The sequence below is a fragment of the Balearica regulorum genome, chromosome 1 (assembly GCF_011004875.1).
Source record: "Balearica regulorum gibbericeps isolate bBalReg1 chromosome 1, bBalReg1.pri, whole genome shotgun sequence".
NCBI classification, from domain to species: domain Eukaryota; kingdom Metazoa; phylum Chordata; class Aves; order Gruiformes; family Gruidae; genus Balearica; species Balearica regulorum.
The window spans coordinates 185,516,157-185,531,789 of NC_046184.1; the positions used below are offsets into that span (position 1 = coordinate 185,516,157).

Below are 15,633 nucleotides of genomic sequence, written 5' to 3' on the forward strand. Positions count from 1 at the left end.
GGGGGAAAGATCCACCTCTCCTCTCTCTGGGAGCTGGAGAGAGACAATGTAGATGCCAAGAGTGTTGGTATTCCAGTACATGACCTCATGGTTAATTAAAGAATCACAGAGACAAGCAGGTGGACTCATACAGATGGTAAGGCAGACCTTCCACATTTGGGTACTGCTTTGGCAGACACCCAGTTTTCTCTTGGTCACAAAGATAACGGAAGAACGGATACTGCTTTTCTCTGCAAAACAAGCATTAAAGCAGTAACATAAACAGATCCTATGTTCATAAGCAGCACTGGCTTACAGTACATCACCCTTGCAATCAAGGAAGAACTGACCTGAGTACCAGCACCCATTGTAGTCATCACACATTAATCTGTAGGGCTTCACCATTCATGTTCGTTGGCAAAGTAGCTCTCCAGCTCTTAAAGTTTCAGGGCCTCTGCTGATAAAGCCGGCTAGCTATTATCTCCTTTCAGACCATCAGACAATTTGTCTTTTATTGAATGAATAATAACCTTGATCAAAAGATGGACTGGCCAGCAAGAAAAGGTGGCTTCTGAATTTGCAGAAAGAGACGCTTTCAGCTGATGACCTGCAGGTGCAGTTGCCTACAAACCTAGCACTTTAAAAAAAAAAAGTTCTTCTCCTGCAGTAACCAGGGCCCAGTGTTGACCCTACAGTAGCAGTTTTTTAGGATCCTTTTCCTGTCATCCCTAGCTTTCAGGAGCCTTTCATCTGCAGGCAGGGTGAAATAGGCAAATCAACACCTTTTAGTGGCTTTCCAGCATGCTTTTCTTAAATGCAAAGTTGAGTAAACATCTTCCAAGCAGCAATTTTCATCAGCTCAATCACTATTGTGGAAGACAACCCGAATAAACAAACTCAAATTAAGAGTTCCCTTGCATGGTCCCCTGTTTTGTTTGTTTGTTTTGTGGGTATATGTTTATTTATTCAAATTAAACAGTCTGTTTAGCAAAGATGTTTGCCATGATGTTGCATTCTCCTTTAGAAGAAACTGATAGTTACAATTTTACTATCTACAACATCTATAAAGATTTTATAATCTGTGGGAGTGAAGGTAAGGAAATTAAAGAGCATGAAAACAAAACTGATACATCAATATATTTTCTAGATGTAACTATAAATTATAGCAGTCTTGCAACATTTTTCTTGTCCAATGCCCCTGGGCAAACAACATATATTTAATAGGTGAATAAAATACAATTAATCCCCTTTCTACCATTGCTATCATCACTGCTACTGGAGCTATACATGAGCTGGTAACTGTTAATGACATTTTCACATGATAATATATATTGCATCTGTGAGCTACTCTGTATGGGCTTATCCCCAAAGACTAATGCTAACCACTAAAAGACTGGGAACAGAGTAACCCTTACCTAGAGGCAATTAAGGCTATTTTTGTTTACGCACGTCCTTGTACGTTATCCAGTAGTGATGATTTTTTAATTAATTCTCAGCATTCAGCTTCTGCACAGAAAATTGTTTTTAGTGTTGTGGAGACAAAACTTGCAAACCTGAAATCTCCCTTTCTCTCATTACTACTGTGCACATCAGTATCATGCTCCCCCTCTTTTCTTTTTTCATTTAAATTCCACATTATAATCTCAACTGCGTGCTACTTGGTTTCCACTAAGGAGACATGAATGAACTTTTACAAAGGTTTATGCAGCACACAGGATGAGAAGATGCTTTGTGAGAATTACTAGAAAAACAAAAAAAACCAAGCACACAAAATAAAACTGAAGATTTGAAAGTGAGCTATTGTTGGTGTCAATATATGGCCAATTCTAGAAGATAAAGTGATCTTACATATTAGTGATGCATCTGGGTGTACCCCCCCCCAAGAGGAGCTGGAGTGGCATCTGAATTTCAGGGTGCACTCAGCACAATGCAGATAAATCATTGGCTTTGCCTCAGTCTTCACTGGCAAGTGCGTGAACCACACTGCCCTGGTCATAGAAGGCAAAGGAAGGGACTGGGACAATGAAGACCCACCCACAGTAGGAGAAGATCAGGTTCGAGACCATCTAAGGAACCTGAAGGTGCACAAGTCCATGGGACCTGATGAGATGCATCCACGAGTCCTGAGGGAACTGGCAGATGAAGTGACTAAGCCACTCTCCATGGTATTTGAGAAGTCATGGTAGTCCAGTGAAGTTCCCACTGACTGGAAAAGGGGAAACATAACGCCCAGTTTTAAAAAAAGGTAAAAAGGAAGACCCAAGGAACTGCAGGCCGGTCAATCTCACCTCCGTGCCCGGCAAGATCATGGAGCAGATCCTCCTGGAAACTACGCTCAGGCACGTGGAAAATAAGGAGGTGATCGGTGACAGCCAACACGGCTTCACTAAGGGCAAATTGTGCCTGATGAGTTTGGTGGCCTTCTATGATGGGGTTACAGCATTGGTGGATAAGGGAAAGGCAACTGACATCATCTACCTGACATCATTTCACACTGTTCCGCATGACATCCTTATGTCTAAATTGGAGAGACATGGATTTGACGGATGGACCACACAGTGGATAAGGAATTGGCTGGATGGTCACACTCAAAGAGTTGTGGTCAATGGCTCAATGTCCACGTGGAGATCAGTGATGAGTGGCATTCCTCAGGGGCTGGTACTGGGACCGGCACTGTTTAACATCTTTGTCAGCAACATGGACAGCAGGATCGAGTGCACCCTCAGCAAGTTTGCCCACGACACCAAGCTGTGTGGTGTGGTCAACATGCTGGAGGGAAGGGATGCCATGCAGAGGGATCTTGATAGGATTGAGAGGTGGACCCATATAAACTGCATGAAGTTCAACAAGGCCAAGTGCAAGGTCCTGCATGTGGGTCCGCGCAATCCCAAGCACAACTACAGGCTGGGTGGGGAATGGATTGAAAGCAGCCCCGAGGAGAAGGACTTGGGGGTGTTGATTGATGAAAAGCTCAACATGAGCCGGCAGTGTGCATTCGCAGCCCAGAAAGCCAACCGTGTCCTGGGCTGCATCAAAAGCAGCATGACCAGCAGGTTGAGGGAGGTGATCCTGCCCCTCTACTCTGCTCTTGTGAGACCCCACCTGGAGTACTGCGTCCAGCTCTGGACGAGAGAGACATGGAGCTGTTGGAGCGAGTCCAGAGGAGGGCCACGAAGCTGACTGGAGGGCTGGAGCACCTCTCCTGTGAGGACAGACTGAGAGAGTTGGGGTTGTTCAGCCTGGAGAAGAGAAGGCTCCAGGGAGATCTAACTGCGGCTTACCAGTACCTGAAGGGGCCTACAAGAAAGCTGGAGAGGGACTGTTTACGAGGGAATGTAGTGACAGGACAAGGGGTAATGGGTTTAAGCTAAAGGAGGGTCGATTTAGATTAGAATTTAGAAAGAAATTCCTTACTGTGAGGGTGGTGAGGCACTGGCACAGGTTGCCCAGAGAAGCTGTGGCTGCCCCCTCCCTGGAAGTGTTCAAGGCCAGGTTGGATGGGGCTTTGGGCAACATGGTCTCGTGGAGGGTGTCCCTGCCCATGGCAGGGGGGTTGGAACTAGATGATCTTTAAGGTCCCTTCCAGCCCAAACCATTCTATGATTCTATGAAACTACATGGACCTTTTCATGATTTGGATGCCTTTTCCACCATGGCAGGCTGGATTTTCTTGTATACTTCCCATGTGTACAGCAGGCAATTATGGATTTCCATAAGGTCTTTGTGCCATCTGCCACAATCCGATCTTACAGAGATGTATAACCTGTATATGCAACATCAGTCTTGATCCTGGTCTCCCTTTCTGCTAACTCTTCAGGATGAATGCAACTGAAAGGCTGGAGTTTCTGAAGACCAAAGAAATGCTCAAACCCTAAAGAACCCTAAAGAACACTAGGTCAGGCATCCTTCAATCAGCTACAAAGAGAAGGAGGACTGGATTTCCTAACTCCTTGATGCAGTCCAGGGCTACCATTTAATTAGCCTGTTCCAGGTAGTTTAGCAAAATCAAGCATCAAGACATGAACTTTGCTATATGGTTCCAACTCTCCAGTAACCATGTTTACCTTTTCTCTCTGAATTGCTTTCTGTTTCAGGATTTTAGCTTCTTCAGCTGCCTTTTTTGCATTTACATATTCTTCTCTCTTGTGCTGTATGACATAAACATAGCAAATTATTGTACATATGTATGTATACAAAGAACACATAAGGTAATATGACTTGACTCCTGTACTGCACATCTTTCAAACCTAAAGTGTGTTTGAGGAAAGTTTCCAGAATTTAGTCTTAAAATGAGGCAGTGAATAAAGCAGGCTGTGCATCAGCTACTGCAACATCAGAACGCTGAGAAATCTAGGACTGATAAATAGGCATCCATGCAAGGAATCACACAGCTGATTGATAACTTACAGGCATTTATACCTTTTATAACAAGAGCAACATTTCTACATAAGCACTGGATGGGGTGGTACATTGATCAATTAATTGAAGTGTAGGCAGCATGCAGGAAGATACAGCGAGGCATATAAGTGGCTTTGCAATTGTACTGGTTATCATTTTAGATATGATCTGCGATACATATCTGTTGCTACATATTTATAGCCAGATTTCTCATTTTCTTTGGTGCAGAACATTTGTTTCTAGTTTTCTGCTGCTTCCTTCAGGTTTCATGACTTTCTTTTGTCAAGCAGCTGTGAGTTCATTTTATAGCCATATGAAACACTTGATGAAAACTTTTTTGAGTTCTTAAAATAAACAAACAAATTTATTCCTCCTGACCTTTTGCTGGTATTTAGATTGCATGAGCATCATTTGCTGTTTTTGCCTTGCTTGAGCCTCTGATTCCTTTCCACCTTAAAAAAAAAAAAAGTATAAATTACATTTTACATGAGCATTTTAAGTTCAAATGCCAGTCATTTCAGAACAGAGCAATATAACAGATTGGATGTATGCATATACAGGAAATTTTTCATAATTACAGTAGCTGTCTGACATTAAAGAGAATAGACAAGAGACCTTTTTGATAATTTTATCCATCCGTCAAAAGCACTGGCTTGTTATTTACAGAGCATCCACTGTATCATCCACTCTACCAGCAAATATGTCCTACAGTATATGATCAGTTTACTGAGGAACTATTCCATTTTCAGAAAATCAGTCATGCTTCACAGATGAGTCTTCATTTTCAGATCCAGCTCTCCCCACCTTTGCTCAGTTTGTCACACACATATAAGGAGTCAGAAATTCTATTGCCAAAAAGTTTCTCTTTTATGAAATTTAGGAGCTTGGAGTCTCTGCCAGCTCTAATGGGATGCTATCATTTGAATATCTTCTAAGTAATGTCTTGGGGCTCAAGGAAGAATCTCCTTTCTGAAATGGAAATCAACACCTTTTCCCACAGACCTGCCTTTCCAAAGGCATAGGCTCTCTTTTGAGAGCATCCAAAGTTCTGGCCATAATGTTCAGCCTTCAATTAAAACAAAACAAAACAAAACCACAAACAAAACAAATGAAAAAAACCCCAAGCACACACAGAAGGTGATAATGGGTCTTAAGGGATGGAGGGAGTGGGTTTGATTCTATTATTCTGCTGTACTATTTTCCAAAGTATTTTCTTGCTTTGGGAAAGCAAATATTTCATTCCCTCACTCGTTGCAAAAAAACCAGCAGCTCCCACCCCATTCTGAGCATGAGGGCTGTATTTTCCCCCACTGATTTTCTGAGAAGTTCCCCATTATGTGACTGTTAATTCTACAGAAGCAGCTGGACTGATCTGAGCTACCTGAGGTGCCTGAAATGTCAGACAACTATACCAGATCCTTCAGGAGCGATCACTCTTCACTAAAAGCAGGTTTCTCCACTTACCAATGGAAGGTAACTAATCTTTAGGTGCCTTTGTGAGGTTCAGTGAATGGGAGATCAATTCCCTAAGTATGGAAACATTTCTTTGCACACAAGTAACTCCATAAGATTAAGCTCTCAAGAAAGACTGACCATACAGTATACAAGCAATAAGCCTGCAGTAGCAGTAAGCATACAGCTGTCATCGTAGGAGGGTGGCTCCTCCCCAGGTCTAGGAAATAAAATTGCTACTAAACAAGTTTTGAAACCATTTGGATGCTTGATCTCTCTTTCTTTCTAGCCTTTTATTGGCAACATTTAACACTCTTGTGTTCACTGTACTTTTCTGCATGTACTGCTGGACATCAGCTCTAAATAAGTATTTTACTGATCATTATTAGCCATTGCCTATAGCCTTTTGGCCAGGTTTAATTCATTCAAGTTGGCTTGGCTGTAATCTGTCGAATATTTCACTGAAGTCAGAGTATGTCGTGACTGGCTTTATATAATATGATATGATCAAAAAAGAGTCCATTGCATTTATCAGGCATGATTTGTTTTTCCACTCATTACTTATGGAGGCGGGTGGAACGTGCATCCTTCATTGCTCTCATCCCTCTATGGTACCTGAAAGTTTGCCAGCCAAGTATTACAGAGTTGAAATCCAGAATACTTATTTCCCTATGGAAAGTATGAGTGTTAAAAAATCTCAACTTTAAGAATTCTCTGGTGATTTGGACTAGATGTGCAGTCTCTTAAAACCACTCTAAGAAAATAACATAGGATACTTTTTTTACCTTAATGAGTACCTACAGTTGTGAAATTAGAGATGCCACTTATATTTTTTTCTCCTTCCTTGAGCTCTCTTCTGTTCCAAATTTGTTCCTGTGGGAATTATAAGATCTAATAATCTTTGCACCTTACCTCTTTTCAGAGGCACTGAACATAGTGCATGAGTCTCAGTCTCCAGGGGTCTTTCTAAGTGGCAGCTAGACAGTGACTGAAGAGCTCATATAACCTCCTTGAATTCTTTCAGCTTTTTCTTGCTTTTTTTTTTTTTTAATTATTTCTCTTAATTTGCTTCTTTCCCAAGAAAGTTTTTAAATGCCATGGGACAAAACAAGTTAAGACTCCCCACACTCAGTCCCTGTGGGTTTGCCACCACGTGCCCTATCATGCAGCCAGCCTGCACACATTCTGTATAGACACCACACACCAAAATTCTGTTTTCAGATTTCATTTTCTTCAGCAAAAAGCTCTGTGGTCCTCTTGAGACAGAAGTATGTCTTCTAGGAACTGCTCACAGGCAAGAAACAGCTAGTATGTATGAACTCACAAAGAGCAGGTCTAGCCACACGACTGCACACAATGGTGGGAATATAGGGCATTGCACCAACTTGCAGAGGTAGATTCACCACTGCAAACAACTGGGACTCAGGCTGCAGGGCAAAACAAACACGTGGGACCAGTATCACCTTGACCGCAAAAACAAATCTGGGTTGGAGTCAGTTCAAATGCCTCTATCTCTCACCTGGTATCTATTTTTATACACAGTACACCACCCCAAACTTACCTGTAGCATGGCAAAGAAAGAATAGTTCCCAAGTCAAGACAGACAATAGCCTGCACTGTGCACCCCAAATTCTCCTATGACAGCCCAGAGAAGGAAGGGGAGGTCTAGATTTACAAAGCTATTAAAGGTATCATTATAATCATTCATTTTGTCAGAATGAATTTTGTCCCATTTCTATTAGTGCAGTTCCTCAAGGTCATCCCATTTTACTGTGCAGTACCCTCATCATGTTCTATACAGATGATGCTTTCAAGTTTTGTCTTGTCAGCAAGTTTCATCAGCTCTCTCCTACCTTTTGTGCCAAAGACATTAAAGAAAGATACTAAAACAAGATAGGTCTGAAGACTTGTACTTGAAAAGCACTTCTAATAACCTTCCCCTTGCTTCAGCACAACCTGTAGTCCTATTCTCTGTACAAGATTGAGGGTGGACTGGGGTTTTTTGGGGGGGTCTTTTTTGTTAAAAAAACTCTAATTTCCAAATAGATCTAAATTAAATGCTTTGTGGTGGTTACAATTGAAGATATCTACTATGGTTTCTCTCACCTGTCTAGAAAAGAAGTTGGTTATATTATCAAACACATCAGTTCAAGGTGACCTAAGTTACTGTAGCTTTTTATCCTGTTTTTCATTTACCCATCTCTGTTGCTACTCTTATAAAATTGGTAATACACATGCACATTTAGACTGCAAATCCCTGAAGCTGCAGGGATCACTTCTGCCTCTTCAGGAGCCAGACATCAGGAAAGCATGCGCACTGGCCCCTAACACAGAGGAGATTTTTTATGGGTAACTGGAAGGTCTCTGACACATGCTGTCTATTTCCACGCTAATGCCAAGTGTGCGTCCTCTGAGAGACATTAACCACAGACAACGTCACCAGAAGGAGGGATAATCCACCTCTTTTTCCCAAATGTTAACACAGATTTTCTGTACTGATCCCGACAGATTTCTTGAGTGACAATATCTATGCTGTTTTGTTTCAGAAACATCTTCATTGCCATGACCATCAAAAAGCACAGAGCACAGTAAGCTCATGTTAACCTTTATTGACACTGAATCTCTTTAATAAGTAGCATGTGAGAAAAAGTGAAAAATGTCACATGTCCTGGAAAATAAAATTTGCAATTCATAATAGCTGATTTACATGTCTTACCCAGTCTCTGTGGAGCCAACTTAATTGGCCCAGGCCTGTGCTCTTCCTTCCACCGCTCCAGGTCATCTAGCTCTTTCTTAGCAACTGAGCAGGTACAAAAAGAAACAAATATGTGGATGTTAGAGGCAGTACTAAAAAGCAGGTAGTACCATTAACTGTATGTAGCCTTGAAGACCCATCCAGGAACAGAAAAAGTTTTTCTCAAGCGGTGCAGATAACCCCCAGGAGGTTACACAGTCACTGCAATGATCAGCTAACAAGGCAATCATTTGCCTAACTCGAGACTGTATGGTGAGCAAACCCTAGGACTCAACCCTAAAAGCAAAACAAAAAACAGCTAAGGGACTGCTAATAGACTGCTTTTTAACCACTGAGAACCTGTAGGTAAATTCCACAGTATTTACTCCTACAGGTAAAGCAGACGTTGTCACAATTAAGATGCTATTGCTGCATGGAGGGAAATGCTTGTGGTGTAACACTCCTCAGCAGGGAAATGAAGAATAAGTAATTTTCCCTCCCAGCTCCATGCTCCCTAAGTAAAAACAGGAGGAATGCATGATTCAGCTTCAAATTAAGATACTTCAACATAGGTGTCCACATGCGAGATGGGTGGCAAGCTCCCAGTGTAGTCAGTCTAGTCAATACAGCCAGGGCCGCCAGCCATATGCTCTACGATGGCTGGTTGATTAAACTGCTCTCTGGAATCAACTGCAATAGGGAAAAAAAATTCCTTTCAATAACAAGATGCACAAAGCCTATGGAAAGAGGAGTTGTGTTCAAGAGTAGTACCTCAGTTGCTCTAAGAGCTCAGTTCACTTACTAAACCCAACATGAACCATATTTTCTAATGGCAGGCTATGGCTATCAGACGTGAACACTGGCTCTCCTCTAATAAGATAAAGCCTGTTCCTGGGCAAGTCTCTAAAGAGGCCCAAGACAGACTCCAGCTTGTTATTTCACCTTTAAAACAAGCGCTTAGGTAGAGACTAGATTTGGTGAGACCCTATTTCTGCCAGCATCCAAGGCAGAAGTAACTTGGCATGCTTCAGACCTTGCGTGCTGGTGCCACAAAGTGAAAGCAGATCTTTATTAGAGCAGTGGCACCTTTGCTGTTAGCATCAGAGTCAGCCGCAAGATGATTTGCTTTTATTCCTCCTTCCAGAAGATTACGGTTTGGTTCAGAAGTCCATTTTTTTTCTTGCAACCAAAGGTAACCCAACCCCACACCAGCCTGCTGGTGAAGCATTTCAGCCAAACTCCTGATGTTTGAGAAGAAATGTTTTTATTGTACTGTTTCCTTGGGGGCTCAAAACATGAGGAGTGCTGACTGACACTCCTTCAGCTTTCATATTTTGTACAAATAAACAGTCAGGAGTGCAGGACTGCAGTGCTTGGTCACCTCTGCATACAGAATTTATTTCACAGCTCTTTTGTTGTAATTTTTGGCAATGAAAGCTTTAACATGTCTAATATTTCTGGTAGAAGTTCAGGGTGTTCCTGCTTAGCTACTTGCACCAGCAAGACTTGAAGCCAAAGAAAAGTGAAGACATTTTCCATCTAAAATGATCTTTCCCATCTTCATTTGCCATCCAGAGGGACCTTGAAAGGATTGAGACGTGGACCCGTGTAAACTGCATGAAGTTCAGCAAGGCCAAGTGCAAGGTCCTGCACGTGGGTCCGTGCAATCCCAAGCACAGCTATAGGCTGGGTGGGGAATGGATTGAGAGCAGCCCCGAGGAGAAGGACTTGGGGGTATTGATTGATGAGAAGCTCAACATGAGCCGGCAGTGTGCGCTTGCAGCCCAGAAAGCCAACCGTGTCCTGGGCTGCATCAAAAGCAGCGTGACCAGCAGGTCGAGGGAGGTGATCCTGCCCCTCTACTCTGCTCTTGTGAGACCCCACCTGGAGTACTGCATCCAGCTCTGGGGGCCCCAGTACAGGAGAGACATGGAGCTGTTGGAGCGAGTCCAGAGGAGGGTCAAGAAGCTGATCGGAGGGCTGGAGCACCTCTCCTGTGAGGACAGGCTGAGAGAGTTGGGGTTGTTCAGCCTGGAGAAAAGAAGGCTCCAGGGAGATCTAACTGTGGCCTTCCAGTACCTGAAAGGGCCTACAGCAAAGCTGAAGAAGGACTGTTTATCAGGGAGTGTAGTGACAGGACAAGGGGTAATGGGTTTAAGCTGAAGGAGGGTTGATTTAGATTAGATGTTAGAAAGAAATTCTTTACTGTTAGAGTGGTGAGGCACTGGAACAGGTTGCCCAGAGAAGCTGTGGCTGCCCCTGGATCTCTGGAAGTGTTCAAGGCCAGGTTGGATGGGGCTTTGGGCAGTCTGGTGTAGTGGAGGGTGTCCCTGCCCATGGCAGGGGGGTTGGAACTAGATGATCTTTAAGGTCCCTTCCAGCCCGAACCATTCTATGATTCTATGATTAAAAGATCCACTCACAATTGTTAAACAGAGATTCAAGAACCAACAGTGGTTCTAGTTGCTTTAGTCTCCACATGAGAGTATTCTCAAAAATATTTCTTGCATTTTTCTTCTTCCTCCCCCTGACCCAGAGAGCATTCAAAATTGGGTTCTCCAATCTGAATTCAATTCTGTAAAAGTGGGATAGAGCTAATTCCAGCTGAGTCTTATAGAAGTCAGCTAGAATAGCTCCAGCACTGAAACTACCAAAAATCTTTTCCTGAAGAAGACTTATTCTGCATGAAGTTTAGCTAGATGAGAAGTTAATCTTAAGAAAAGCCTACACGATGATGGAGAATCCTCATAGCACTGACTTTACTGTCACAGCTGCACATATAAAAGCATTGTAAAAATGAGGATAAAAGTTGCAAGGGTGATAAAGTACACAAAACCCTGAACTTATTCAAGTAGAAATAATGTATTACCATATTAGACAATTCGACTTACTTTGCTGCAACTGGTTTCTTCTGGTTTCGTTTGGAGTTATCAAGACATATGGGCGAACACTAAAATGAAAGAAAATATTCTCTTATTTTTTCTGTCTACAGAAAACCAGGACTAGAAGGAGGTTCCTTCATCAGCAAGGTCAGTTTTCTGCTGTAGTAGCAAACAACTTCATATCAACACTGGTATTTATTTTGATTCAGGTCTTCAGGAATTTTTGGTAAATAGTCTAGAAATACTTGTTATATTTGGAGTTTGCTACAAATACCAGGGATAACATTTTCGGAATTTTTTAGCATAGTCCTCACTTTTCTTATTCAAGTCTTGCTCTAGACTGCTGACCTAAAGTCTCAGACATTTCAAATCACTTCCTTGAATCAAAATGCTCCATGTGGTAAACAACTACTTCCACAGCTTGCCAAGGACAGTGGAAGACCATTGTCTACTGGGAAGAGCACTAGTGCTGGCAGACCCACCCCATACCTCGAGGGCACCAAGCACCTTGTGGATTTAAGCAGCCTACCCAAGAGTTGTCCAAGGAGCGTGCAAAATTGTACAGTTTGTGACTTGCTCTCACCCCGAGCTTCAGTTTCCTTGTCAGCCTTGCGTTTGTCAGGCACCAGGAATTCCTTGGGCATATTTATCTTGCTGTCATGCCTAAGGTGCCACTCACCGAATCAGGACAAAGGCCCTGTTTTGCTAGACTTAATTCAAAATGCAGTTGCTGTCTCAAGGAGCTATCAATCTAACATGACAGCAAAGAAGCAGGACAGGGTTGAGAGTGTATTAGAGACTTGAGGTGATCAAAAGAGTGATGAAAACATGTCAGTTCCACTTGGAGAAAACAAAGGATTTTATCTACACAGTGTATTGTCTGGGCACGAGTTTACGCTGCTTCCGCTCAGCAGAAGTTAAGCCACCGGGGTGCAGGTTTACCAGAAATGCACTAAGTAGTAGTTGGCTCCACATATCAGAGTAAGCTCACATCTCTCTGCAGCACTCGGCAGGGTTTTATCTGCACGCATGGGCACAAATATTTCATCTGACTTCATCGCGGGGAAGGCCCAAGGAGAAGAGCAGAAAACAAATAATAAGGGGCGAAGACTGAGCCTCTTAAAAGAAGAAAGGGCCACAGGGGGTGGCTAGAGGACAAGCTAGGAAGCAGAGATAGCACGGTTGGCTGTGAAAAAGTAATGAGAGAATGAGGCCTGAGACTAAGGCTAAAAAGGGGAATGAAAATCATGCAAAGAGATCAAAGTGCAAAAAGCTGCCTGCTTTATTATCACTGTAATTCAAGGTTTGAGAAGGAAAGTATTTATATCCAATTACCTCTTTCTCTTTGAAGACTTACTCTAGGAGGATGTGGATTAATTTATGAGATTAAACTAGTAAAGATAGAGCTGTGAGCTTTAATGGTGCCATTTAATATGATCCTTTCCCTTCAAGCCAGCTTACTCTGGTGCCCGAGAGACTGTTCTTCACCTCTCCACCGAATCCCAGACCCTCCAACATTCAGGGCACAACTGCAACAGCTACTTAGAAGAAGTTTTGACAATTCATCTTGCTTATAGCATAACATTCCCCAACACTGATGGGTTTTCAGATTTTTCTTATTTGACTGAGTAGCAGCATTTACAATTTATCCCAAACTGCCTTTGACAAGGTGCTGTACAGTTTATCCGTTTCAAGAATTTTTTTAGTAGTTTTTCTTGGCTGTTTCAGGTATTAAGATCATATTTCTCTCAAGTTCACTCATAAAAATTATTAAGTACCTTTTACACTCCCCTCCCTTTTTCAGCTAAAAAAATGGCTGGAATTGTAAGTTGCAAGACTACGTATTTTTCCCCCCAAAATACCATCAGTGCAGCTCAGACATCCCACTGCTTCACAGCACTAGAGGGCAGAAGAGTTTTTATATCATTAGATGTACTTTGATGAATTCAGGTTTTGTTTGGTTGTGTTTTTTTTTTTTAAATTAGGAATCAAATTACAAAGAAAGCAGGGACCTCTGCGGGTCTGCACATGTATGAGAAATCACGATAGCAAATCCAGCCCTTATGCTGTGAATCAGTTCCTTTATCTGTTTTTGCTTTTTGGCTGGAAGGCTTTAAGTCCAGCAGGCCAAGTGGGGGCCACTCTTCTGACATCTGACCATGGTCATTATCCAGGAGCTTTGAAGGCCGGCACATGAAATATAGCAATCAGCTTATGAAAGGGGTAGAAGTGACATTGCACTTACCATCAGGGAAATCTCTGCTCTGTTTTCCAAAGAGCACGGTTAAGAGTCATTGTGGTTAAAAGAGTGCTTACTTAAAGGTCAGTTTGGTTTCCATGTTATTAAAATAAAGGAAAAATTAAAATAAAATTAGGATTTCAAGTCTACAGTGGGGGAGGGAAAGGAAGAACAGGAACTGCATGCTTTGTTTTAGTCCAAGTTTAAAAAAAAAAAAATAAAAAGCATTATTGAGTTTATCTAATTGTATGGTGTTCACCTGGGTCTCTGGAAAAACAGACATGTAAGAGTACTGGGATCGGGGGGAGGAAGAGCGAACCCGTGGTAAACTTGTGGGGTGGGTGAAAGGCTGGGTATAAACTGGTCCTTGCTTTTCAAGCCTACAGCAAGAGAGGAGCCAGATGAGCTGTTGCCTGAGAGACTCCATCTGCCCTACCAGTTCTAATGCTAAAATTAAAATCCACACCTAACATCTCTCATTTTCTTGAGATTTCTTTTTTTGAAGGAAAGAAAGTTAATGCAAAACCCCACCATCGGCTTTCACCTTGTGTTTTAGCCAGTTTGCAGGATATTGCATGTCATTTCTTTGTTCACACAAAACCTCTGATCCAGTAAAGCCTATAAAACCCGCTACAGCCTGTCAATTTAATATTCCAGTCAGTTTCTGAGTTGCCACAGTAGCCATAAGTCTGGAGCAAATTATCCTACTTACCTGGGTAGCAATTAAGGAAATGTGAAGATTTGAAGCTATCAGTGATGTGCAGACTTTTTTGTACTTTATACCAATATACAAAGTGCTTAAAAATGCACAACCAGAAAAGATGCTGAAGAATTTAACTTTTCAGGCCTAATAATGATTCTTACTGTTATATGACTTAAGCCTATCTTTGAGGTAGGGTTGTTTATAAATAAAAATACAGAAGTCACTGGAGGGGGGGGGGGAGAGAACATCTTATCCAGGTCATAGCTCTTCAAAAATGAGAAACAAATCATCTTCTACATTTATAGATCATATTAATCTTGATGATACTTTCTTTGGTTTATTTTCTCCACTGAAAATGGGAATGTACTGACTAATTACACAGACTGAACAGACATCAATGAGAGTAGGAAAGTTAAAACCCAATAAGAGAATGTATTTGTATTGAAATAAAAACAAAAAGCAACCTCATACGATTTTTCAAACACACAGACATCGAATACCACAGTAGTGGGAATACAAATACTCATCTAACAATATACATAAATAGATAGATATAGAAATCTTTCAGTCAGGAGAAACATGCAATACAGTCACAGAAAATCTGCAAAGATAGTTTACAGTTTGAATGATCAGCAACACAGAGAACACCATGCCTGCAATCTTAAATTCTTAAGCCTGTGTGTAACTGCTTATCTAACTAGAACTGCTCAAGGGTAACGCTTTCAATGCTTTCAGGGTACAGACCATAGAAAGCTTTGTTCTACTTTCTTTTTGATTTGTATAAAACAGTTTATTTCTAGAATTGAATAAACACAGGAGAACTGTCGTTCACCATTGATGTTTTTTGCAGAGCTGTGCCCTTCAGTTTTTTCCTCAAGCCTGCTCCAGCCAACTACCACTGGGGAGCCTTCCAAATGAAGTGTGAAATAGTTTAAAGAGTTACAAAAGTAATGGCTGTTATAAACTATTTCCAGTTCCACTGTGTTTTATACTGTGGGTGCATCGGTACATGAATGCCACAAAGCTGAAAGCTAAATATTTCGCTCTGCTGGGCAACACGCTCTCTGTAAGAGACAGAAACCACGGAGAATGTAGTTGGAGAGCAACACAAATAACTAAAACTTGGGAAAAAGACCTGGGCAGGTTCTGTCTGGAGAAAGGACTCAAGGGAAGATATAGGTGAAATATTGCATTAAATAATACGTTAAGACTGAATTTAAAAGAGAAAAGGGACCAAACTGCCAAA

General features: G+C 41.8%; 1 protein-coding gene across 2 annotated transcripts in view; it reads right to left on the reverse strand.

The window, feature by feature from the left end:
• Nucleotides 1–15,633, reverse strand: part of EPSTI1 (epithelial stromal interaction 1) — a 54,070-nt gene that overhangs the window by 31,565 nt on the left and 6,872 nt on the right. For both annotated transcript variants that reach the window (XM_075741779.1, XM_075741778.1), the window contains exons 2-5: nucleotides 11,455–11,513; nucleotides 8,546–8,629; nucleotides 4,756–4,829; nucleotides 4,044–4,127 (exon numbers count right to left, since the gene is read on the reverse strand). In XM_075741779.1, the coding sequence (XP_075597894.1) occupies nucleotides 4,044–4,127; nucleotides 4,756–4,829; nucleotides 8,546–8,629; nucleotides 11,455–11,513 (301 nt within the window). The remainder of the gene's footprint in view (nucleotides 1–4,043; nucleotides 4,128–4,755; nucleotides 4,830–8,545; nucleotides 8,630–11,454; nucleotides 11,514–15,633) is intronic.